Genomic DNA, 26158 nt, shown 5'->3' with positions numbered 1-26158 from the left:
CATTATTAATTCATCATTAATTTCTGGTTTTTTCCCATGTCAATTAAAAATTGCTAAGGTAATACCTCTTCATAAAAAAGGAAACAAAAATGACCCATCAAGTTTCAGACCTATATCATTGTTACCCGTATTCTCAAAAGTTTTTGAAAAAGTAGTTTATAATCAGCTTATGAAATATTTTGAACTAAATCAGTTACTTGATAACGAGCAACATGGTTTTCGACCAGGCAAATCCACAGCTACAGCAAGTGTTAAATTTATTGAATCGATTATAGACTCAATTGACAGAAATGAAAAAAGTTATTGGAATTTTTCTTGATCTTACCAAAGCATTCGACAGTGTGTCACATGATGGGTTGCTTAATGTCCTTAGTGATTTGAATATAAAAGGCAAGGAATACAATTGTTTTAGGTCATATTTGAAGAATAGACAGCAGTGTACTCAAATTCAACACATTTTAAACTATGCTGGAAGTCAATATAATTACATTAGAACCTATTTTTCAAAATTTAAAATAGTAAAACATGGCATTCCTCAAGGTTCTATCCTGGGCCCTTTTTTATTTCTCTGTTATTTAAAGGGGCTCCCTGGGATGGTTCCAGGTGGAGGCTCAATATGCCTTTATGCTGACGATACAAGTATTACGGTTTCAGGTTATAAACAGGAAGACATTGAACTTTTATCTATTTTAAACCTTCTAACTGTTAAAGATTTCCTGAGTTCCAAAAATCTGTTGCTAAACCCAAATAAATCAAATTTTCTATCGTTCAGTACCAATTTGAGCCTACGGTAACATATATTTAGAAAATTCAAAATTGAATCAAGTAGACAATACAAAGTTTCTTGGAATAATATTAGATCGGAATTTAGATTGGGAGAAACATGTTGATTATGTGGTAAAAAAATGTCCTCCGGTCTATTTCCTATACGCCAAATGTCAAGGGTGTGTAGCATTGAGACATTGAAAGCCATCTACTTTGCTATGGTAAATTCCCATATGTCTTACAATATAGGCATATACGGAGCCACAACGAAAAGAAATCTGGACAGAATCTTATTACAACAAAAAAAAGCTTTAAGAATAATTTTTAACCTAAAACAAAGAGATACAGTGAAACCATACTTTTCTCAACTTCAAAATTTGACTGTATATGATCTATACATTTATGACTGTTATAGGCTGAGTTTTATGAAAAGAAAACTAGTTTCATCGGCACAACATTTTTGTTTAACCTTCCTCTCAATATTCAAAATGAGCAAAATTATGAAAAATTCAAAAAAAATACTTAAAGATTATTTATTAACGTTATCCTTGTATTCTTTTGAAGACATTTTTTTGTTTCAATATGTAAATAGCTTTTAAGTATTGTTGGGTATGTTTAGAAATGTATAAAATCCCCTTAAATTGCCTAATAATTACCTTAAGTAATAACTGCCTTGATGTAAAAATGCTTTAACTTACTCTGTAGAAGGCTACATAGCCAAATCTTACTTTTCAGTGAGTGTCAAACTGATTTTTATGTTTTAATATATAAATGATAAATTTGTATTGAGATTTATTGTGACGCTATTCTTGTAATCTGTTACTTGTCTGAATAAAGAAATTTTGAATTTAAATTTGAATGAAATTAAGTCCATACTTGAAATAGTATCATGACATACAAGGTTTTCTTACTTATAGCCCAAACGATTTACGAGTTTTTCAATCTTACTTTAGAGTTACGAGTTTTGCTAACTTGTGAACATAACATAGATAAGAGGTTTTCTAAGTAATTACACTACCTTTATAGTAAGGTCGAAATTTTAATAGTTGTATAATATTATTGTAATTCATATTATTACAATGAGTAATGTTTTATCATAGTTCCATCAATTGGTCTAATATCATAAAATTATAATCATAAAAAACAGAAAGAAAAAACTAGTTAGCAGATATATATAAGAATGTAAATACGTAGAGATCTGTTCTTCTTAAATAAACAAAAACAACCACACCCGAAAGGCTTTTGTTTTAAAAGTTAAGGATTGTGGGGCAAAATGAATGAATGTCTTTGGGAATCACTAGTTTGAGCTCTTGAAGGTGTTGATACATGATCCCTTTGGTAGGCAGTCGTGCATTGTATAACTGATTGAGATCTTCAATTCTGGTAGATGCCTTTTTTATTCTTCTTGGAAGGTCAAAAAATGCATCTTTGGGCCTAAGTTTTACCTGAATATTGCCATCTGGTGTGTACTGTATACATCTGAGATCAGTAACAACAGGATCGCTCTTTTTATTGCCAGGTCTGATTGAGGAAATGAGGTTTACCTCATTGAACCTTTTAAAAAACGAATTCTCCAACTGGAATACTTTGTACGGTTGTGGATTAAATCTTGTGGTCTTAATTATTTCAACGTACCCTGCTGGAGAATAAATATCTCTGTTCTTCATTTGTTTCTCAATATTGCTATGAATGCTGTCGCATTCCATTTGAGTGTAGCCTTTTTCTAAGTATTTTCGGGTTATTTTTACTTTGGTTTCATGAGATTTCAAAAGCAAAGCATTTTGCCATTATAGCATTTCGATTTTGGTTGGTGCATCCATCACTATAAATGGTAATGTGTTTGATAACATCCAAATTTATTTCTGTTGAAATAAAATGAGTGACAGTGGTAGCAAACTCATCAGCGTTTACACCTTCTTCTGTTTCGTCCCACAGATAGCAGTAGGCTTCCCCTGTCTTCAGGTTGTAGAGAGTGAAGTTGTGTAATTTTAGTATTCTTTTGTAGTAGAGTGCAGAAGCTTTTAGGTAAGGGCACAATAGTACTGCTTTCATCCATCGTGTAGACAGCAGTGTCTTCACCACTTTGTTCCTTATCTTGAATTTTTTCTTCTCTTGCCTCGTTTTTTCTTGTTATGTGAATATTATATTCTTCCTCAGAAACATTCCCTTGTTTGTATGCACAACACAAATCACATTGATCTTTTTTCGGTGAAAAGAGACCCAAATTTAGGGATTCATTACCTTGATTTTCTTCTATAAGTTTATCTGGTTTTAGAGCCATTGCTACAAGCCTGTTACCACGTGATAGTTACATCTGAAAATAATAGTATGATACAGTATTTCACTTTTAAAAGTTATGAATTTTTTCATCACACTGCACAAAACAAGCATCATTTCTTGCATGCATAGATACTGAACTTTCCATTTTTTTACTGGAAAAATTAACTAATTTTTTTACTAGTAAAATAATAAAAATCAGCTGTTCCTTGTTATTTTATTTAGCAGAATCAGTACGTTTATCGTTATTTAAAATTGCACTTTGCTTCAGGTCATTGCTAATTTTTTTATATTGACAGAATAATTAATTTTTACAGAAGTTAGAAGAACATCTGGAAAACAAGCAATAACCGAAAACTCTGCACTTTATTAGCATACAAAAGCTACTTACATTAAATTAGGGAATGAAACATATTTTGACACATATTTCTTCACTAGAGGCATATTCAATGGTTAATGTAACTTAATATGGAAAAGAAAAGTCAGTACATATAACATATAAACCTAAAATGTCAACTTAGCACAAGCCAAATGTTATAACGGTTTCAAATAAAAAATGTGATATAAAAACAATTATTTTAGGCAAGACACTTCACTAAAAACTAATTTACTGCTCAATATTATGCAAAACCCTAAAAAAAGACAGAAAACTAAACTAATCAACTAAAATGTAAAGAGTAATTAGTGTAAACAACAGAGCATACGACAAACCCAATAGGAATAGACCAGCTGATCAAAAATTCAATACTGCAACAGGTTTCCCCCTCCCCCACTGACATCAACAGTCAGCTGAGAGTTTATAGGAAAATTAAATAAAGTGACAAAAATGCTGTAAATTGTTACCATAACAACTACTAATAATTAGTTTTTTAGTGCAGTAAAACACAAACAAAATTTGTGACAAGAGCTGTAAATGTACAAATAAAGTATTGCTTTCAAAACATTTTCATATATGAAAAATTAGTGTTTTTTTACTTTTTTGTGTTCAAAATTTAAAGGGAAACCACAACAAATATTATTAAATTTTTATTTTTCATTTATCACAGCCAAGCATGAGAAAACCTTGTAACTCAATTGCAGAATGCTATACAATCTATAGTAGAGACAGGTTATGAATTGAAGGAAAACCTCGTATCTTTGCCTTACGAGTATTTCACATTAGGCTTCAGCCGCAATACATTTATACGAGGTTTTCCTTGCTCTAGCTCAAAATAATGCTTACAAAAACTCTATTAATCAAGAAGTACCGGTAATATAATATGGCTTAACATAAAGATACAATAGCTGCACTTACCTCATCACAATGCAACTTTTCAGAGCCTACTGACAACGGAATACACGGTCTTGTGACGTGTGTGCACCAAACGCACACGATATACGAGCTTCTCTCTCTCAATGTGGCGACTGATGAATATAGGAGGTTTGGTTTACTGCCGGTAGAGGCCAGCATGAGACAGGATGATTCCCCCCCCCCCTACTATATTGCAAGATACGAGCTTATCCATCTAATAGCATAAAAAAGTGATTTCGGATTTTTTTTAGATACGAGGTTTTCATTCTAGGCTATCGATATGTGTACTCTCATACGTACGAAAAAAATACATATAACTTATTACTTCTTATCAAGTTTTGGCACAATTTTTGGACGATTTCCCCAATAAATCCTTGTGGGTCAATGTTACGCATGTCTACCAATAAAGGGGTTTGAACATATTCTGCTATTCTAATGTAAAACACATGCAAACTATCTGTTAAAGTTACAATATCAAAGATGGTAGACTATGTGAAGAGTTTAGCGATGGTCGTTTGCTGAAGGATGGAGTAGCGGCGATCTTGTGATAACTCATAGCCTGTTTGATACGCTGAGTAGTTTAGCACAGTTAGGAATGTCAAATTGTTTAGTAAACAAGAATGAAACCTCTATTAACGGTTTTCAACTATCTTTGAAGTAACAGGAGGAAATTCGTATAAAAAATAAATTTTGACATTATTTAACTAATATTCGTAGTGTACAATAATCCATGAATTAAAAATACTATAATTGGTTATGTATAATAATATACTTTATTCGATGTATTACAGCCTTATTATAAAATACATAATTTGTGCAAAATCATATAATTATTATATGTTTAAGTTATCAGGTCTTTTCACTCCATCATGTTTGTTTGTAGAGAGGAAAGCTAATGTAAATTTGGATTGAAGCATAGAAAACACAGCAATTCTCTTTAATGATTATTACCATGACCATTTTTATGATTGGTCAGAGAGGGCAATTGCCTGCGGGGTTGGGTATTGGGCAGTTTGGAGGGTAACAGGGAGGGCAGGGACGATTAAATTAGATTTCATAGAAACTTATCTGCAAATTTATTTATTTTGGGTGTTTTATCAGGAGCGGTTTTAGACTCACACGCTGGGTGTATTTTAAGGAACGGTGCCAAATCAGTAGATATTTTTAATTATATTCTATAGAAATGGAGAGCATTCTACAATTACATCCTTAAGGAGAGTTTATATAGTTTCATATTAGACTGTACCTAATCTAATAGATTTATAAAAGCACCTGCTTTTTACAAAGTTTCAATTTTCTCTCGTTCCCCTAAGAATTTAAAAATAGACTCGTCTGATGATTCTGCGTGACTGCTCCCCTCCTGTACCGCTTGCAACCTTTCTGCGATTTGGAAGTTGAGTAAATTGATAGTCCGACCATTAACATCAAACTACTTATTGTTTTGTAACTGCAACGGCGAATTTAGCGAACCCAAAAGGTCTATTTTCCCAAACTGCTTATAAAAGTAATAAATCTGGCTATATAATTCTACTTACAGCGTTAGCATGAAATAAAATGGGATATTTCATGAATTTTTAGACTAATCAACTCTGTATATTGATTTATGAGCGAAGCAGTTTGCATTTCTTCCGATCCTGAGACCGAAGAAAAATTCGATCGCCTCAGCGACATCGCGTGGTGCGTGATCTCGCTATTTTTGAGGTGGAGTTATTGCTGGTTTAACCCTCTCTGCTACTCAACCTCAAAATAATATGCAACAAATAAATAAAATACTAACAACCTTTACTTACAATTGTAAAAAATAACGTGACAAAAGAAAAAAGAATCAAATCTAAGCTATGTACTGAATTAACATTGATAAAAACACAATATATTTCAATCTTAAATACATTCAGTTAAATAAATCAATTGTTAATAAAAACAAGTTAACAGAATATAAAATCTTACCAATTCAACCATCCACCAACACGTACCCCTAATACACAATTGGTAGACACTAACAAGTTCCTAACAATCACCCCGAAGCAAACACCCCTCTCCATATTTTTGATATTGTCAGGGAGCGAACCAGTTCCATATACGGCAAACTCTAACAGTGAGTGACCTATTGAAAACGGATGAACAGTGGACAGAAATAGGAGGCAGGAAGATCCCCTACGTCAGCGTTGTTCACTGTTACCAGATACGAAGCTAAAATTTTAGATTTAAACTGTTTTAGATTTTACTCCTGGAACCTGGAGTCATATCTGGCTGAAGAGATAAAAAAATCAGTGATAAAGAAGGTCAAAACGAACTCTTTGCATAGTTTCGACATCAGAGACACCTAGACTACAAATTCAAGTGTAATCTAGGTGAAGAGGTGTTCTAATGTCTCATCAGGTGCACAATTGAGTGTACTAAGATGTTTTAGAGGAGGATCCGAGTCTTCTACACATACCATCGCTATAATGGGAAGGATTAATTCAATGTGAATGTTTACCTTCCGCTAAGAGCATCGTCTGAGATCTGACGCTGTTTCAAAATTCCAGATTCCAGGGGTCAAGTCTGAAACAGCAGAAGGTGAACTAGGGATAAACTCAACATTGACGAAAGTATTTTAAAATGTTTAATTTATTGCAGACGTAGCCATTCAATTAATCAACAACCAAATCACTTAACCACTAAACAAGTTCTGATTTTGAGAAAATTAATTGTACATAATTATTAGCCAAAGCTCAAATGTGTTTAAGTGTGTGACTGCAGTTGTTCAGCGCTAGTGGTGGCAGAGCTGGAAATGCCTAAAACGTTATATGACGCTATAACAAGTTAATTATGTCGACCTATAAAAAATACGATTTTGGTATAGGCAAGTGCCCCTGACATTGCTGGACTATCTCTTGTACAGCCATCTAAATCTATATTATCTGACTCATTGAACCCCAAACAAAAGCCTGTCATTAAATTCTTAAAAGCCAAGCTTGGAAATAGGGTCGATTTTTATCAGGACGACACGGTTTGGAACGTAAAAACGATAATCAGCAGTTCCGCCTCTGAGCAGGAGGAAGTAACTACTGGTAACATGTTTTTTTAACTCTTTCGTGCACCCACAATTTTCCGACCGGAGCTAATCACTCCCGCCAGTGTACAATGATTCACAGGCACTGTCCGAAGAAGAGGTCTAGCTCGTTTACTTTCAGCCAACCTGTCTGCCTAAAAAACCACTAACATGTCCAGGTATAACTGTTTCCTTTAACATGAACAAAACATACAGGCAGATAAATCTCAAATTCACAACGTTGTTAAACTATAGATGTCACAAATACTGGCTTACAGCAAATATATTTTTCTGATGTGCTATCTAATGGTGAATATTCTTTCATTGGAATGGCAACTTTATTCAAAATCTACAGGCCGTGATTTAGCATGCCTAGCCGTCTGTTCCAACCTGAAAATAAACCAAAATATTTTTCTTAAGTTTTCATGATTGGAAAGCATTCTTTTGAGAAGGCCAAGTATAACGAACAATCATGATCATCGTGCATTTAATTTTACGAAAACAAGCAGGAGCTGTTCCCTGTCCGGTGTGGAAAGGGGTGGCAAATTAGCTTGTCCACTCTTATGTATGTCAAAAACGGCTATGATTGTTCCTGATTCTAGCGATGCAATTTTAAAGCAGTTATGTAGTAAACAAAATGGCCTAATATGTAATATTTTACAAATGTACTTTTTTCCTTGAACAAACTTTACTGTTATGGTTATTTCATGAAAAAATTAAATTTGTAAAATAATCTCAAACTCAAGAGAAAGTCCAGACCAATGTATGGACTAAGACAGTTATGTTATTACTACAGTATTGTCTCTTCCTCTGTCAAGAATATAATATTTACATGTTATTATAAGAATATTTAGTTAAAAAAACTTTTTTATCGGTTAATTATCTGTGATACTGGTATAGTTGATTATATATTAGATGTATAAATGGGAAGAAACTATGATAGGTAGCGGGATTACCTGTACTTACAGTCCCTACAGAACGCGAAATTACCTAAACTTCTGAATTAGACAGCTTTCTCAACTCAAAAGGTTTACAGTTGTCTAAAAGGGGAGTTTCGATATTTCAAAGGAGAGGGCGGTAAAATTTGGGATGTTAACTTATACTGGCAGCCTGGGTCAAAATACTTTTTAGTATATTCTATGAGCGGGACCATTGTGCTCTGCAAATATATCAGTTTAAGGTGAGATGACTATTCGGCATTCGCGCCATATTGACATATTGATCGTTTAGTTACTCACGTGAGTTTCTGCCTGGCCTTTGTTTTATAATGTAAATATATGTATAATTATTGTAATGTGAAGATTATTGAGGCGGTTGGAGCAGTGCATTAAGCTGAATATATCTCATCACGGTCATCTAACACAAAACTTCATAAGGTAAACATTGATATGACTTTAGTGCTAGACATACCATTGTAAGCTTTGTGGCAAATAATCTATCCTTTGATGCACTCAAGCCTGAGATATATTCTGTAATCTTGACATGAGGATAGACGATTATTTTCTCGTGATAACACTAGTATTACATTTATTAGTTGAGATCTCATTACATTAGACATAAATAATAAAACCAAACAGCCAGACTTACAATATGTCTCATATTATATGAAATCGTACAATGGGATTTTCACCTACTAACTTACTAGTTTTGTTTAAATATTTTAAAATGTAGACTTACACTGATAGTTAAATAAATTTAAAATGTATCTAATCTTTACCCCTTCTCCTCTTAATTAAGTCTTCATGCTAAAGCAAGCAGATTGATGTGAGTAGGCCTAACATTCAAGAAGACACCTAGTTCATATACTATTCATTAAGCACATAGGTATCTGAAGCACACCCATTCTCTGCAATGTCATCATATACCTGTAGCGTTTAGCCAATACCTCGCATCAATACAGTTAAGAACACGGAGAGCGAAATAGACATATGAGTGGTTGTCACTTGCTCGCTACAGGTCCGTTAATGTTTTTTATAACAATGCTTCAATAAAGAACAAAGGCCTTGTTACCTATTTTAGAAATAGACTCCTGAAATGTGAGCTTCAAATCAACTATTTGAACATGGATAACCATATGTCAATATTTCTGAGAAATGCATTCTCGGTTTTCTCAGTTGCTAGAGCCAGGTTACACTTACCCATTCAGACCAGCACTCAAATCATAACTTGATGAGCAATTACTGTGCATTGCTAGAATCTTTGTGCTAATAACTGCAGAGATATCATCAGTATATCTTACTAGGAATGTCTATACAGTGGATACCTGAATACGCATCATTGCATAAGTTTGCGACAAAGATTGAGCCCTAAGCTGCATGTGCCGTATTCTCCTTCCAGCACAATTCCTATTGTCATTACATATGTCAGCCACATATACTTGAAAGATGGAGCTCAGGAGGTAGGCTGGGAAAGGGAAAAGGAGCATGATATGGAGGGCGGCCAGTATAACTGGCTAAGTTGAAAGCGTTTTAAAAGTTCAGCATGATTAACATGCCTCCTATTGTCAGCAAATAGTTCCCATACTAAGCCGCCCCAAAGGCACATTACTATGTAAACCATCTCTCTTGTTATACTTATAACAGTCATCATGAGACCCGCGTTGAATATCAGAATTGGTCTTGGTCCATATGTAAACTGGGTTTTTTAATCTCTCTTACTTTTACTAATAAATGTGTAATTGCATAAATAGCTGTTATATCTACCATCAAGATGAAGTTGTGTTCTGTGTAGTTTTGTTTATCTATACTTATTTAGCAGCAGCAAAAGTAATTCAATTGTATGGTGTCCGGAACCACCTAGAGTGGGTTGGGGCAAAAGTGGTTACCCTGGGTTACAGTCAGCAAGTCCCATATAGAAAGTAAAAAAAAATGTCTGAACAAATTCTTTAATATTTATTAAATTTACGACATCTCATTCTTCTTAAGACTGTTGTACTCGGTACGGCTATAACAGTGATTTGTCTTGTGTTGCTTAGTGCAGAGTCTAAAACAACAAGAAAGTTATTGTGTAAGTTACGAGTGTATGTTTTGAATTCTTTTTACTATGCTTGTGACACCGTCACTGGAGCCGTGCGATTACCTCCAATAGTAGTAGTAGACTCAATCTTTGACATGCCTCAAACATTTTCTTTTTATCTCTGAAATATTGCATTCCCTCTATAAAGACCATCGCTGGTAGACCACATCACCCAAATTACCCTCAGTTCTCAGGACAGCGTCCTTCCCATCTAATAATAAATTTAATCCGACTGTCTTTGCTGAACCTGAACATTTTCTATCTTTGAGGTAGAAAGAGGTATGCATTCTTGGTTTGTTTCCGTCAGACTAAAGGTAATATACTAAAACTCTGAACATTTCTATTGCACTTTCTCGTATTTTCTATTAAGGAGGGTTTAATTAGACTGCAAAGATACATGGATAACTGTCTATTTTACCTCCTCTATGAAACATTTTACCATCTTTAAACTATATTTTTAAATGACGTCTAATGTATCTAAGTGTTTTTGTATAACCAGGATTTCAGTAGAGGACTGTGTAATATGCTTATCAACAAACACAAGAGCCTGGGACACTCTTCTGAAAGATTAATAGATATCATAAGGTTCTTATTCTTTGTTTTTGCCATAATTGGGTTCCTTTTCTACATGCTTGTGAATTGCAACACTATTGGTTTTGCAATAAATTTATTTCCTGCAGGTAGGGTTTGTATATTCAGCCTGGAGTTATTTCATGCAATAATTAATTCAAGGTTCAACCATGAGTTTAGGTAACTTCTATACCATTGTAGATTTTTGTGTGGGGTTTATTTTGAACTGATACTTTTCATAACTGCAAACATTTTTATGAATCTTGGATATGTTCATTGTTTCTCGAACCAAGATAAATTAATCCAAGTATTAAATCCTGTGCTTTTGTAATAGTGTACACACAGTTAGTTTTTTGACTGTGTGTGATGTTTTATAAACATCATTGGTTTTGTCTAGAGTGTTTAATTTAAGCAACTTTTCTTCAAGTTACTCTCTGAAAAGGGAGAAAAATTTGAAATTGCTTAAAGATCTTATGCCTCTTTCCAACCTCTGTAGTTCTCAAGACATATGAAATTTTAGTTTTGATTGATAACTATAAAAATTCTATTTTATAAAGATTTAATGAAAATTAAAATGGAATACACAAAATGCTGCCAAATAATGTAAATACTTACAGCTTTTAAAGCTATAACACATTGTAGATATCACTAATTGTTTTTTTTTAGTGGAAAAGGATGAAACACTTAGATTGAAGTGTAACATTACACTTAACACATTCCATTGTATTATTCTTTTTGCACTGTTCACATTTTGTTTGTGTGTTTCTTTTTGAAATTAGATGGTTTATTTTGTCGTACCGAAATGCTTCAGTAAATCATTGGACCACTGTAGAAAAATTTTGTAGTGGTCCCTCTAATGTTAACTGATAAAATGAGTACAGGGTATATCAAAAAGTTTTGCAACTAAGATATAAAGAAAGCAGCTCTATAGCATCATCTATTAGTCTGATTCCTTACCTTATCTAACAGAATGCACTTTTTTTAATACAATCTCACTTGGTTCAATCTTGAGTTCTGCAGCTGCTCAATAATCATGTCCGATTCCAGTGAGTTTAAATCTGAATATCACAGTATAATCAAATTTTAAGTTCCACAAAGGAGATTTACGAAAGAATGGAGAAAGAGTCCTTTACTCGAAGGTTCAATGAGTTGAAGCATGGATGCAAAACCATGAAAGATGACCCACGATCAGAGAGACCACCTCAACTAACCCAGATCTTGTTACCAGCACTGAAACCCTCATTATGGAAAATTGGTGGATAAGGGTCTCTGAAGTTATTATTGAACTAAACGTATCATATAGCAATGCATTCATGATGTTCTGAGCATGTCCAAAGTCTCAGCCAGATTGGTGCTTCAAAACCTTTCCATTTATCATCGTCATTGTCATTGTATGACTTCCTCTCAGGAGCTTTTGTGCCTCTAAGAAAGACTTGATGACCCAACAAGTAACTGGAGTCATATCATGGTTTTACAGTGGGATCCTGAAACCAAGTAGCATTCCATGCAGTGGTAGTATAAGGGATCTCCACCTATAGAGAAATCAGTCAGAAAAATGATGGCTACTGTTTTCTAGGATTCCAAGGGTATACTGATAATTGATTACGTTGACAACAGAATAACAATAACAGAGAAATATTATGCTACACTACTCTGGATTTTAAGATTAGCCATATTGGGATAGAAACGAGGGATGATCAGCAAAGATGTTTTCTTGCTGCACGACAACGGTTCCGTTCATCAGTCTGTGTTGCACAGGCTGTCTTGCGGGAGTGTGGTTTCAAGCAGCTCAACCACCCACCCTACAGTCCAGATCTGGAACCTAGTGATTATTTCCTGTTTCCCAACTTGAAAAAGCTTAAAGGAAGGAGATTTTAGATCTTGGAGTTTATGAAAGCTATTACAAAACAATAGTTAAGGACGAAAAGGAAAAGTTTTTGTCAAAGGCATAAGTACTTTAGTCTTCTGAACATGTTGTATTCAATTAAGGGTTTATTATGTGCAAAAGTAAATTTTTTTTTTTTTTTTTTTTTTTTTTTTTTTTTTTTTTTCCTTTGGGATATTGGGGTGGATTCCTAGATCCTCACACGTCAACCTGAGCTTATTGTGTGCCCCTTTGATGTTAGAGGGGTAAGCCTATCTTCGTGCCCTTAATTAGGCTAAGAAGCTTTTCCCCGATACTAGCATCTGGTTCGTCGCCTGGTTGTTTATCAGTTTCATATATTTAACACCTTCCTTTGTACTTAGTTGTAAAACTGTTTGATCCTTCCTTGTATGTTAGTGAGATTTCTCTAGTTAAAGAAAGAAGACTGATAAGTATTTGTTCAATGGAAAAGTACCCAGGCATGTTAACTAGACATTTATTGGAAATATGAGTAACTGCCAATACCACTTTTTCAGCAGATTCCAATCCATAGTTCTGAAACATTTTCACCCCCATATACTGATTGTACATTACAACACAGGATGTTTGGCTGACACTTGTGTGCTCAGCAGCACTCCAGCGACAAACTTTACCAATAGACTTGACTCTAAATGCTGTTGACATTGTTATCATTTTAACGCTTCAAAGTAATATTTGAATCATTTTTAGTAAATTGTTCAAAAGTTCCCGGGCCACGTTGTGATGTCTTTACGTCTGAAAGTGATCCTTTGCCCACACAGTTAACACGGATTATAGCTGATGCATTGTATCCCTGCTCATTTCTTTCTAAAATAACTTAACAGACATAAGAAAATTTCAAAAAACTAATTGTACCCATCTCTGAAGAATTCTTTTTGCAAAAATTAAATACTGCAGAACCACCCACTCCTACTTCTGGATATTTGTTACCCGTATTTGCTCCTTCATATAGATTTCCTTGGACTAGATAACCAAATCTTCAACAAAGAACTTGCATTTAAGACCTTGCCTTGTACACAATATAAATTTAATAGGCTCCCCGTGAATGTACTGCAACGCCCATTATCATAGATTCATTTAAATTTACCTCACCCACAAAACACTTTAACCAATGCTCACTTAACACATTTAAAAGTGGGGAGACCTTAGCAAATTTAGTCTTAGGATCCAGGCCATTATTGTTACAGAAATGTAAACATCTCATTATCAGTGGCGTAGCGAAGGGGGGGGGAGTCCGGACCCCCCGCCCGAAATATTAAGACATTAAAAAAATAAATAAAGCATGGTGCAGGGGGGAAAAGGAGAGTTATCATTACTCTTGTCTACAAACATTAAATTGATTGATTTAATTGATTACAGTGACCGTTGTTAAAAATATAATTGTCCTTTCGTTTAAATTATAAACTATAAAGTATCAAACGATACTTTTGGGCTCGGCCTTTCGGATAGTGTAGTGCAGGGGTGCCCAACCTTTTTTACCCAAGGGCCACATTGTAAAGCCTTTATGGCCAGGCGGGCCAACATCCCAGGGGATTTGGAACCCCAAACAACTGAGTTGGGTAGGGGTTACGTCACCGCACCGCGCGCTGTGCCGTGCTTTACGCGCGCTCTATTCGCCAGCCGGCAGCCACCACCGTAGTCAGTGAAATCTGTCTGCAACTACTTTACTTCTTTCAACACTCATACTCCGCCAAATGAATACGGCTCATTCTACGTGAAATCGGCTGGACTGCTTGGTTCTCAAAATTTGTATTTATTTAATATTTCAAATGCTTGTAATCATATTTAGTTGTTTTGGCAACAAGGCGGGCCACATAAAACTGACTCGCGGGCCGGATTCGGCCGGATGTAATCACGCTATTTGTATAGGGCGCGGTCACGTGACGTCACAAAGTAACCTGAACCGTAACACGGCGAACAGTTTAACAGATTAGCGACCACTTCGTTCAAATTAGTCGTGAGGACTTAAAATAAATGCTTAGAATTAAGTTACGACGTTGATTTTAGGTGTCATTAAACTGTAGACGATTATATAATTATCGAAAAAAATCACTTTCGGTCGGAAAATACACCTGAAAAACTCTACTAATTCAGATTTTGACGATTTTGGATTTCACTGGTTGAGTCGTTGAGATAAAAGTGGTACTTAGAATAATTCTAACATAATTATGTTAGGACATTGATTTTAGGTATCAATTGAACGCCGGCTAATACCTATATAATTATCAAAGAAAATTGAAAAAAATCACTTCCGGTCGGATAGTACACCAGAAAAATTCTACTGATAAGATGTTCCGGCTAATTTTGATTTCACTGACTGAGGCATTATTTCATTTTCCTTAGTATATTCCGATCGGAAGTGATTTTTGCTCGATAATTATATAAGTATTAGTCGGCGTTAATAGCCTACCTTTATAATCAACCATTTAATACGTAAAATGAACGTCCTAACATAATTTTAAGTACCACTTTTACCTCAACCATTCAACTAGTGAAATCCAAAATCGTCAAAACTTGAATTTGTAGACCTTTTCCTCGGTATTTACCTACCGGAAGTGATTTTTTTCTCGATAATTATATAGGTAGTCGTGTACAGTTTAATGATAACAAAAATCGTCGTCCTAACTCAATCGAAAATACCACGTTTACCTTAATCACTGAAGTCCAAAGTAGTTGAAGTTCTAATCAGTAGAGTTTTTCAGGTGTATTTTCCGACCGAAAGTGATTTTTAAAATTTTTTTCCGATAGTTGTATAGCCTACTCGTCTACAGTTTAATGATACAAAACATCGTCATTATAACTCATTCATAAATACCTCAATCAGTGAAATCCAAGTAGCCGAACTTCTAATCAGTAGTTTTTTCCGGTGCATTTTCCGACCGTTAGTTTGATCTGTACCAGAGTAACGCTCAAAAATTTCCCTCCTCTTCTAAAAGGTTTTCGGTCGTCAGTGGCCCAATGTCCCCGAAGGGGTATTTCATTTTCTCCACAGAATATAATTGTGTCAATTATACGCTTGAGTGAAGCTCTGTTTTGTTCTTTTTTCTTCTCCTGTGAATCCAACATCACATTGGTGCCTTCTACTCGGCCAGACTCGAACTTCAAAAAGTTTATGTAACTATACAAGAAAATTTGTGGTACTAGAGTTACTGTGAGAGTTAAATTTGCCTATTACATCTTTCCACTTTCTATATGGTGTAGTTACAAAAGCTCCATATTTTTGGTATTTACCTTTTACCAGTGAACTTATTGGCAAATAACAAGCATTGTGAAACTGCCCATAGATTCCATCCATAAAAAGAACTAATCCTCTGACATGAATCCTAACCTGGTTCATGAACTATTCCTGACCTAGTTTCTGAACTACAACTAACCTAGTTCCTGAACCAGTTCAATTAATAAAACTAAATAAATTCTATAATTTAAAAACAAAAAGAACAAATACCAAAAAATATATAGAATCTACTTAATACTATCACTACCCTCATTTTTAGGCCTCGCCTATTTTCGGAGATTTTACGAGTTTACGTATCAAACACTGAAAAACAAAATCTATCGATAGCCGTACCTCAAAAACGTACGAGCTAATTTTGATAAAACTTTCTAAATACATCCAGTACTTGGTCTACTGTACTACAATACATGCCTCATTCTTAGGCAGCGCCTATTTTGGAGCCACGCCGATTTTTCAGGTTAAGTGCTGACAAAAACCAATACTATATATTTTATATTATTATTATTATATATATACTATAAATTTTAGTATAGTAGACCATGTAGTGAATGAGTATCTAGAAAGTTGTATCAAAATTGGCTCGTACGTTTTTGAGGTACGGCCATCCATATATTGGTTTTTGTCAGCACATAGCCTGTAAAATCGGTATAGTTCTGAAAATGGCCGCTATAAATGGAGAATATTATCATAAAATAGTGTTTCTTAATTTAAAATCTTTATTTGTAGTGTTTATTTTCACGTTACTAATTAAATATATATTTTGTATGGTTTGAGTTGATGAACTAGGTGGTTAGGATTCAGTTAGGAACTAGGTCCTGGTACTCGTTCTTTTTATGGATGGAACCTATGGCCAGTTTCACGTCAGTAAATAACACACAAAACGTTCCCCGGATCCTCCGGTTTCGGACCCCCCCCCACCGAACGAAATTTCTAGCTACGCTACTGCTTATTATATTTTGTCTTCTTTGCCACTGTCCTCATCCGAACTGTTTATGTTTGTTGGAGGGGTGATATACACTCTGACACTCACCTGTCAGACTAAGATTCAGTATTTAACCAAGGAATATATAAAAATGTCAATACATATACATTTTAAAATTTATTTTGGAAATAAATATAATTATATTTAGAATAGAAAATTGAAAAATAAATCAGTACTAAGCTACTTGCTTACATATCCCCTGGAAATCAACAGTCATTATAAATACAGTGTGTAACAATACTACTCAAATTTAGGAGTTATTCCATGGACCAAGAGGAGCTAAAAACTAAATGGAGCCAATTGTATATCGCTTTCGTTTACTGTATATCTGGGTGTTTTTATTTTTATTTTAAAAAACCAGTAAAGATATAAAACTGAAATTTAGTACAATTTTTTTCTTGCAGTAAAAGAAATATTAATATTTTATAATCTTATCACGTTTGAGGATGGCGAAGTTGTAAAGCTTAATACGGTGAAAAGTAATAAAATTATAACACTTTTTAAAGAATAATAAAAAGTTACTACATCTATTTATAAACATTTTGACGCCAGGATCATACAGATCGGTCAGTAAATAATGTTTGTATAAGCTTATAACGTTTGTAATGCACGATTAGCGATGCCGTAAACATGTAAACAACGAAAGTTTTGCCGTGCATTAAAACAGTTAAAAGCTTACATATACATTATTTCTGGACCAAGTTTTATGTTTTGCGTGTCAACATTTTATAATATTAGATGTGGCAACTTGTATTATTCATTTAAAATTTCCGCAAAGCTATGGGTTTTTACGGTACTTAGCTTTAAAAACTTCACCGTCCGCCATCTTGAAACTTGAAATGATAATAATAAATAATGATAAATCTTGGTTGAAGGCTACAAGAGAAAAACACATGTACTATATTTCAGTTTACATTTAACAAATAATTCTTCAAAACGGACAGACGACAAAGAAAAGTGATACGTTTTACTTAATGACATGATAAAAATAAATGATCACATGTGGAGGAATGAAGACACAATAGCCACGCATATTTTATAGGCGTCTATATTGTGTCAAAGCTTCTACAGTATAGCCAACTAAACACTTTAGAGACAAAAAGTCTTACATGTGACGGAAATCCCGTTTTTGGCGAATTATTATTTGAAGGATCCAATTTTGGATCAACGATCCTAAATGGATTAATACCATATAATTTAAGTTCCCACACACCCTACTCATTAATTAATTGTTTTTATTCACGCTCGAAAATGGTACCCACAAAATTGTTTGCTAACATGCTTGTTGAACTGCTTCATGTAGTGCTTGAACTTAATTATTGATTAGACTAATATGCAAGTGATTGTTTTTACTGCTTATTCTATGGTAATTACTATTTAACTCTGTTATTGTTTTAAAGAGCTTCATGGATTAAATCCAAGGCCACAAAGTCGAAAGAAAAAGTCCATAAGTAATTTTTTAATCCTCAATCCAATCTAAATACCAAATTTCCCTTCCATATACTCCGTACTCCCATCTGCCATTCCAAACTGCATTGAACTTAACGTGTTGAAGTTTGTTCTCTTGTGTGTCAGACGTAGGGTAAATATTTGAAAGCTTAATTAATAATTACGTTCAGATTTTGTTATTAAATTAAAAAAGAAAATGAGTAGTTTATGTACAGACTGGGCCAAAGAAGCTGCTCAGCAGGAAAAATTACTCCAAAGGGTAAGTTATAGAAACTAACCTCACTTGACTACAACATGCCCAAAATTAAAAACATTTACTACATTTATAGTGAGTAACTGCATTTTAAAGCATAGCATGATTATTTTGCGACCATTAAGTAACATGTTACAAAACCCTTAACACAAATTTTATGAACAAGTGTTCTCTTCAAATGTCAAGTCCTACAACAAGGTTATGCAATATAAACATAAAGAAACCAACTTATTATGTTTATGAAAGTGTCCAAGTCAATTTAACACCTGAACCAAATTTTATGTAAAGAAACAACATATTGATTATTTACCGGTATGTAACTTCTAATGGATTCCACCATGGAGTTCTGTCCCATTTCCCCACTACTTACTGAAGCGAGATAAGAAAGTGGCGGACGACAGTCATTGAGACCTATCCTATAAACTTACAAATGTAATCTGTTTGGTAAATAAAACAATCTACGGGTTGGCACATTACATAACTAGCTATAAATTTAACATTTATAACTAAACTGTTAGTGGCTGGAACAAAAAAAAACTAAAAACGTCACTAAATTATAGTTGGCTATTTTTGGCAGCAAATTTGAAAATATAACGAAGAATTTTAGATTTGCATATAGATACTTTAGCTTGTACTTGAAAATACAAAACGGCTCCAGCAAGATACATACACACCACGTGAAAGTACGTAATCATCTGCAATTTCAAACTGGTGATTATCATAGATTCAACTCCTAACTTAGTGTAAAAATAGATAAGTGAAATGCTTTATTCATAATATGGTATTGTTGCATTATATGATGCAACATCCACTATTTTATAACATCATGGTCCAATTGCGGATGTTTTTTATGCATTTTTTTTATTTCGTGAGAAACGTCAAAATTAAGGTTTTTATGTTCTGGTCATTTTCAAAGTGTTACCATACTCCTAAACAAAACAAGCTGTAGTAACTGAGGCTGCAGTAGAATAAGTGGCCACCTAGATAATCAAATTGGTGATATGATTTTTATACTACTGAAGAATGAGAAACCAAAATGTTGTACCAAACTATGTTATTGGTAGTTCAAATTATAAAATAGTTTATCAATGCTTGTGTGTCTAAAAAAATAACAATTTAATTTTTAATTAAAAACTGTGTGTGTCTTTATTAAAATTTAACAAACAAATCAGTTTAAAACTCAGCTTACTCCCTATTATTTTGAAGGATACATATAAGAGTATATATGAGAGCTTGTGGCTTAATGACTAAAAAATATTGTAATTGAAATATATTAAAAAGAGATAGGAATAATTAATTGTTAATAACTATAATGTTAGAATGCTTTATTTTCAAGTTTAGGTATATCTAATTAATAATTTGGCTTAATGATTCTATTGTCATGGTGGCCCCTTATTATACAGTCTTAACTGAAAAATGTATAGCCTGATTTAGAAACAACACATTTTTCTGTGACAGAATATTTCATCAATGAAAGGTAAAATATAAACATGAATATTATATGGAAATAGACTAGTCTTTAATATTAAATCTTAGCTAATTGGCAACAGTCAATAGGCCAATACACATAATTTTTCAATTTGTTATTTTTTGCATAAAAAATTAAAATTATTCACATGTAATACTTTTAAACCTTTTTAGTGCCACACACGCCGCCCCATATCAGGGTTTGCATATTTTTCTGAAAATATTCATGTTAGTTGTACTAGAGTTATGTTGTGACCCTTTTCCACTTTATTTAGAACAGAATGTTTTGTGTTCTTTATCCAACTACAATTATGTCAGATGAAAATGCTGAAATATGCAACACTGGAATAACACTCTTTAACCTATTAAGTTATATTTCATAAAGGTAATGTCAAATAAAACAATGTTTGTTTGACAGCAGTGTTTTTATCTCTCTATATTATTGGAATGTTAGCCTATGTACTAACATTTGAGAACAAAAAATATAGTTTTAATGAATAAAATTAATTACTTGCTATTTACAGCGCTGGTGCATGTAATGGGCCACTACTAACTGGTTTTTTAAACTGTCGTTATTAATTTTACCAAATGCATTCAAGCTCCGCAAAGTGAAATATTTGAGCTTCATGAAAGACTAAATATTCCTGACCAGAAAAATTATATTGTGGTGAAACATGTAAGTTTTCTAATAATTTTGACAAATGGACACAGTGCCAATCTTATACCTTTTGTTGAAAATGGCTTAGTTTTCAAGGGAATCAGTAGGAAGAAACCCAATTAATAGATGGTCTTTTTTGTTAATCTCACAATAAATTTAAGGATTTACTGCTGGTTTTGTTTACTTTGTTTTACTATCAACAATCAAGAATCCTTAACAAGGAAGTTAGTGCCAAGTAGCATAGTGAAAGCTTGGAGGTTGAATATCACATGTTTAATGTAGTAATGTATTGTTACAGGTAGAGAAAATAAATATATCTCCAGGAGAACAAAATTCTCAGCCCAAACAACCCAGCCAGCAGAAAATGCCTGCTGAAGGATCGTCAAAACCCGGTAGTGTCAGCAGCTCAGAGGATGATTCTGTAGAGCTGTCCAAGGCAGAGGCTTCGTTACTTCAGAAGGTTGTAAGAAAAGGATTAATAGTCTCAAAACATGACATTGAAGTTCAAAGAAAAGACCCAACTTCTCCGTTGTATTCAGTAAAAACATTTGAAGCTCTACACTTGTAAGTTACACAGTCTGCATTATAGTAGTATTAGCATTGCTTTAAAAATTTGTCTTTCTTGTCTTTTAAAGAAGGCTATGTATTATGTAACTAACATTTAAAAAGTTACTAGAATGGAAAGTTTACAGTTAAAATTAGTTTGTTTAAACATCGGAAGACAGTTTTAAATATTCTTCAGTGTATTTGCAATCACAATACTGAATTTTGTGAATTTTTTATTTTACCTAAAATTATGCTAAACATTCATCCACTTTTTTATCTAAGAAAATTGAAATTGTCATTGTTGTTTTGGTAAAAGAAATAACACTTTTGCAAACTGCCACTGTTCTATAAGTAAGAAGTATCATAGGTTCAATTCAAAGAGAGGGAGATATAGATTTGCTATTTTGTTTTTTGACTCGGAATTCTCCACCCATACTATTAAAATTTGAGAATAAAAATGTAATATAAGAGTATGTTTCCATTGACAGACCAAGATAATTTGTTCCAAGCGTTATACACTTATATGCATGAAATCGGAAATGATCAATGTTGTAAATAAAGGTTTATAAATCATAAATAAAGCCTATTTTAATGTTAAACGTTTTTAACTTGACAATGATCTTATATAAACAATTTATTAGAACAACAATTATGTCAAGTAATTTTGTTTCACATAATCTAATGAAGATTTATCTCAATTTGTTGATTTCATTATTACTTTGTATGATACCTCACATACCGATATTAGCATACATTGTTCTGTTGTAGAAAACCCCAACTACTCAAAGGTGTTTACGAAATGGGATTCAATGCTCCTTCAAAAATTCAAGAAACCGCCTTACCTACTTTACTTGCTGACCCGTAAGTAAGATGTTTAACTTCTGTTTTCCTTGTTTCATTTCAATGAAAAGAAGATATTTATGCCATTTATATAACAAGCATAATTATCAGGTGATTACTGCATGGACAATAAGTAATATTCATGGCTCATACATTACAATAGTTTAATACTATGTCGAGAAATAGGTGTTTTCTGAAAGGGTGTGATATACACTTGTGAGATAGTGTTGCACAAGTGTGGAAGTGTTTCCCAGGCAAGTAGTATGTATAGATTTATTGTTATTCTGCATAAGGAGACAGGAATTAATTTGTACCGCAATTAATACCCTGTGTATAGTTTTTAATTGTCAGAAATCAAATGGGGAGTGCAAATTATATTCTTATCTAAATTAGGAAGTCTTTCTCATTATGTAACCAATTAGATCATCTAGGTGGGAATTAGGTATTTTTGGTCCTTTGTAATATAAACAATCTAAGCTTTGCCTATTTTATTTTTATCAGTGTTGTGCGATACACTTTTAAGTAATGCTGGCATAAACTAAATCTGTCAACACATTGATTTGTAAAAGATGTGTGCATGCACTAAACCATACCCAGTCAAACTAGTAAATTAAACAAGTGTTTTCATCAGATGTACAAGAAACATCATGAATATATTTTGAAAGTAAGGAATTTTTAAAGTGTTTAGCATGTGACACATGTACAGAACAAGTTGCTGAATGTTTTTCTCTTTAATCTGTCTACATTATTTAGTTCACATATTCCGTGTCCAGAGCACTGGTGGAATCACTTTGCCTAGGCCTCCCATATATAAACAATACTGTTCCTGCATATTCCAAATTTGATTTATATCTTAAAACAATCTTTTTAGTTTAAAACTTGTTATTAATATAATAGGTATTAAAAATATTATTCATGAGGGCCAGCAAATATTATGTTATATTTACTAAACACGATTAGAAATGTGAGTACAGGCAGTAATGAGTAACTGTTGCTAATGTAATTTTTGAAGTTAGGGAGAGAGAAGACTTTTAACTCTATCATCTTATATAATTAAACTTATACTGGTGATTATTTGATTTCAGCCCTCAAAATATGATAGCACAAAGTCAATCTGGTACTGGTAAAACTGCTGCGTTCGTCTTGGCTATGCTGTCAAGAGTCGATGCTAAAAAAAGCTACCCGCAGGTAACGGAATTTTCATTGATCTTGTGCTTTGTCACTTTGCTTTTAAAACTAAATTAATTCTATAAGTTCTAATTAAATACATTGACCTTTTAAATGAGGAAACATTACAAAATCTAACAAGGCTTTACCACAAGAAAGGAATTTTTTTTAATTGCGCACCTGACATAATTAGTAATTATATTGTTCTTTCAGTTATTGAATAGTTTTATTCCCATTCATGTTTACTTACATGAAAGAATGTTCACTTATTATTAGTGATAAACCAGTTCAGTAATAATTTTATCGATTGTGATAACTGTTATGGTTTATTTCTGAAGTCTATATGAATGTTATATTGATGTTATATGAAAGCTCTTTTATTATTCAAATTTGTAATGTGTGTGTTTCTTTCTTTCAAGATATTTAAAGTAGAAATTCAAATTGGAGAATATACAATTTTAATTTTTAATAAAAATTTGGTTTTATAAAGTGGGATTTATGAATTGAAACTTGTATTTTTCCAGTCATGAAATTATATTATAATTTTATGTTTAAATTATAAACCTACCTTTTCTGTTGTTTGCCTTTTCAACTGTCTGTGAAAATGGTTTATTTTTACAAACATGCCGAGGTTATTCATGCCTAGGAATGACATAATAAGTCATTTATGTCAGTCAAGGTATAGCTCTCCTATTATTCATTAATAAATGTTCATTTTGTACAAAACTGACTGAGAAATAAAATTACTAAATTTGTATTATTAATATTTTAAATATTTGTATTACTGGTATAAGATAATCAAAGATTTTGTATTATAGTAGATTTGGACTTGGTTTCAGGTCTTGTGTTTGTCTCCAACATACGAGCTTGCCATTCAGATTGGGGACGTGGCAATAAAAATGGGACAGTTTTGTCCAGAAATTAAGATTAGGTTTGCCATCAGAGGGGAGGAAGGTATGTTTATGTTTAAATCCATCATAGCAACATTTTAAATAAACATCTTCACTGCTGGCTCTGTCTTATCAATGTTCACCTGATGTTGAATATTAAAAAAAAATGACCTCCTGAAGGAGTACAAAACTGTATTTACTACCATGTTTACTGTTGTTTTATTCGTTACTACATGTAAACATTAAATCTCATACCATCACAAGCCCTGTATTGTGAGAATTCACTCCTATTTATAAAATACCATTGTGATATATTTTCAGTGCACATTTGTAGTATTAATATTTAATACTAGTGATAATTTTTAAGTGTGGACATTTTCAAGCTTTATATTTTAGGTTAAAACAATATAAAAGTAATTCAGGAATTACAGGTGTCTTTTGTTTCTTATACCGGATCTTCAAAATTTGATGCACACTAAAGAGATGTAGGATATTATAAGAGATACAGCAACTATTAAATGGACAAAGTTGTACGTAATAACAAGACAACAAATTTATATATTTGAGTTAATTATTGGTTTTGTCATTCACTCAATGTGCTCAAAATACTGTTTTTCTCATAAATTTTACTTACTTCATTAACTAGTTATTCAAGTAAAATGTCAAAAGAATTTAATACAAAAAATTACTAAATAAAAACACATCCCAACCTGGTGCTGGACTAAATAAGTCCTTTGTCTTTGATGTTGAAAGGCCTTGCCTAATAAATTTAAAATTATTGGACAATTGAATATTATCTTTTACTGTAATAATTTTTAAAATTAATTTAAATAAGGTTAATTTAATGTTTTTAATAAGGGTTTTAAAGTTTAGTACTTTGCATTGCAAATACAGAATTGTCTTAATCTACTTTAATTAAAATTTACTAGATCTGACAGAGTGTAAATTGAACAGCCTACTGTTGATCAATAATAATAATTGAATATCATTATTTCTAGGCACAAATACAGCTATAAAATGTTTTCTGGTTTACTCTAAGGTGTATAATGGTTTTATACACTTTCATACAGCGTTACTTTTTTACATTCTTTTTTTGTTCACTATGTAGCTCATACATACAGATTCTTATACTCAAAGTACTGTAGATTCAAAGTATACACACCTGTAGATCATATAGTGAGTGTTAAGCTATAATTAATTAATAAATTGCAAGGATTCAATTTTTAAATCATTCACACGATTTTTCAGTGCCAAAAGGAACAATATTAACAGAACACATCATAATTGGAACCCCAGGAAAAGTTGTGGACTGGGCACTTAAATTCAGGTTTTTCGATCTCAGCAAGATACGGGTCTTTGTGCTGGATGAAGCAGATGTGATGATTGCCACGCAAGGACATCAAGATCAGAGTTTCCGCATCAGAAAGTTAGTACAATATTAAACATTAATTTTCAGAATAGCAAAGTAAAAGAATATTTCTTCCTTTATAGACTATTTAAGTAAACATAAATAATATGTATATTCTCTTATATATGTTTACACAATAGGTAAAAATAGATTTTCTCAGTTACTTCTCATACGATTCTGTACATTATGTCTTTTTATGAGCTAGTTTCTATCTTACTTTTTGATGTAGTAGTAGCATGCTTACCCAGTGAGATAGACCTGGGTTACAATTCGTGCAGTGTAATTTTTAGTGAATCAGTTTTTATTTAAATTGAATTATGCTATTTTACACATTTTGAAATGTTATCATTCACACACATTTAATTAATATGTATACATTTTTGTAATTTATTTATTTATACATTGAAA

The 26158-nt window shown here is 32.9% G+C and overlaps 1 protein-coding gene and 1 long non-coding RNA gene across 3 annotated transcripts in view; one reads left to right on the top strand and one right to left on the bottom strand.

Moving 5' to 3' along the window:
- Positions 1–1784: 1784 nt before the first annotated feature.
- Positions 1785–4612, bottom strand: LOC124360186. The gene is made up of 2 exons (XR_006922219.1): positions 4337–4612; positions 1785–3079 (listed from the first exon to the last, which is right to left on the bottom strand). It is a non-coding gene; the product is annotated as an uncharacterized LOC124360186 (long non-coding RNA).
- A 3982-nt stretch (positions 4613–8594) lies between these two features.
- Positions 8595–26158, top strand: part of LOC124360183 (DEAD-box helicase Dbp80-like) — a 33421-nt gene continuing 15857 nt past the window's right edge. Inside the window, exons 1-6 of one of the 2 annotated variants that reach the window (XM_046813570.1) lie at positions 8595–8743; positions 21198–21463; positions 22214–22306; positions 23371–23473; positions 24292–24406; positions 25591–25768. In XM_046813570.1, the coding sequence (XP_046669526.1) occupies positions 21264–21463; positions 22214–22306; positions 23371–23473; positions 24292–24406; positions 25591–25768 (689 nt within the window). In that variant the 5' untranslated portion in view covers positions 8595–8743; positions 21198–21263. Of the gene's footprint in view, positions 8744–18554; positions 18781–21197; positions 21464–22213; positions 22307–23370; positions 23474–24291; positions 24407–25590; positions 25769–26158 lie in introns of those variants that run through there. The other variant, XM_046813569.1, reaches the window with a different exon arrangement.

Source organism: Homalodisca vitripennis, chromosome 4 (genome assembly GCF_021130785.1).
Source record: "Homalodisca vitripennis isolate AUS2020 chromosome 4, UT_GWSS_2.1, whole genome shotgun sequence".
NCBI lineage: Eukaryota > Metazoa > Arthropoda > Insecta > Hemiptera > Cicadellidae > Homalodisca > Homalodisca vitripennis.
Note: the sequence above shows the minus strand (reverse complement) of the source record. Positions and strands in the feature narration are given on the sequence as shown.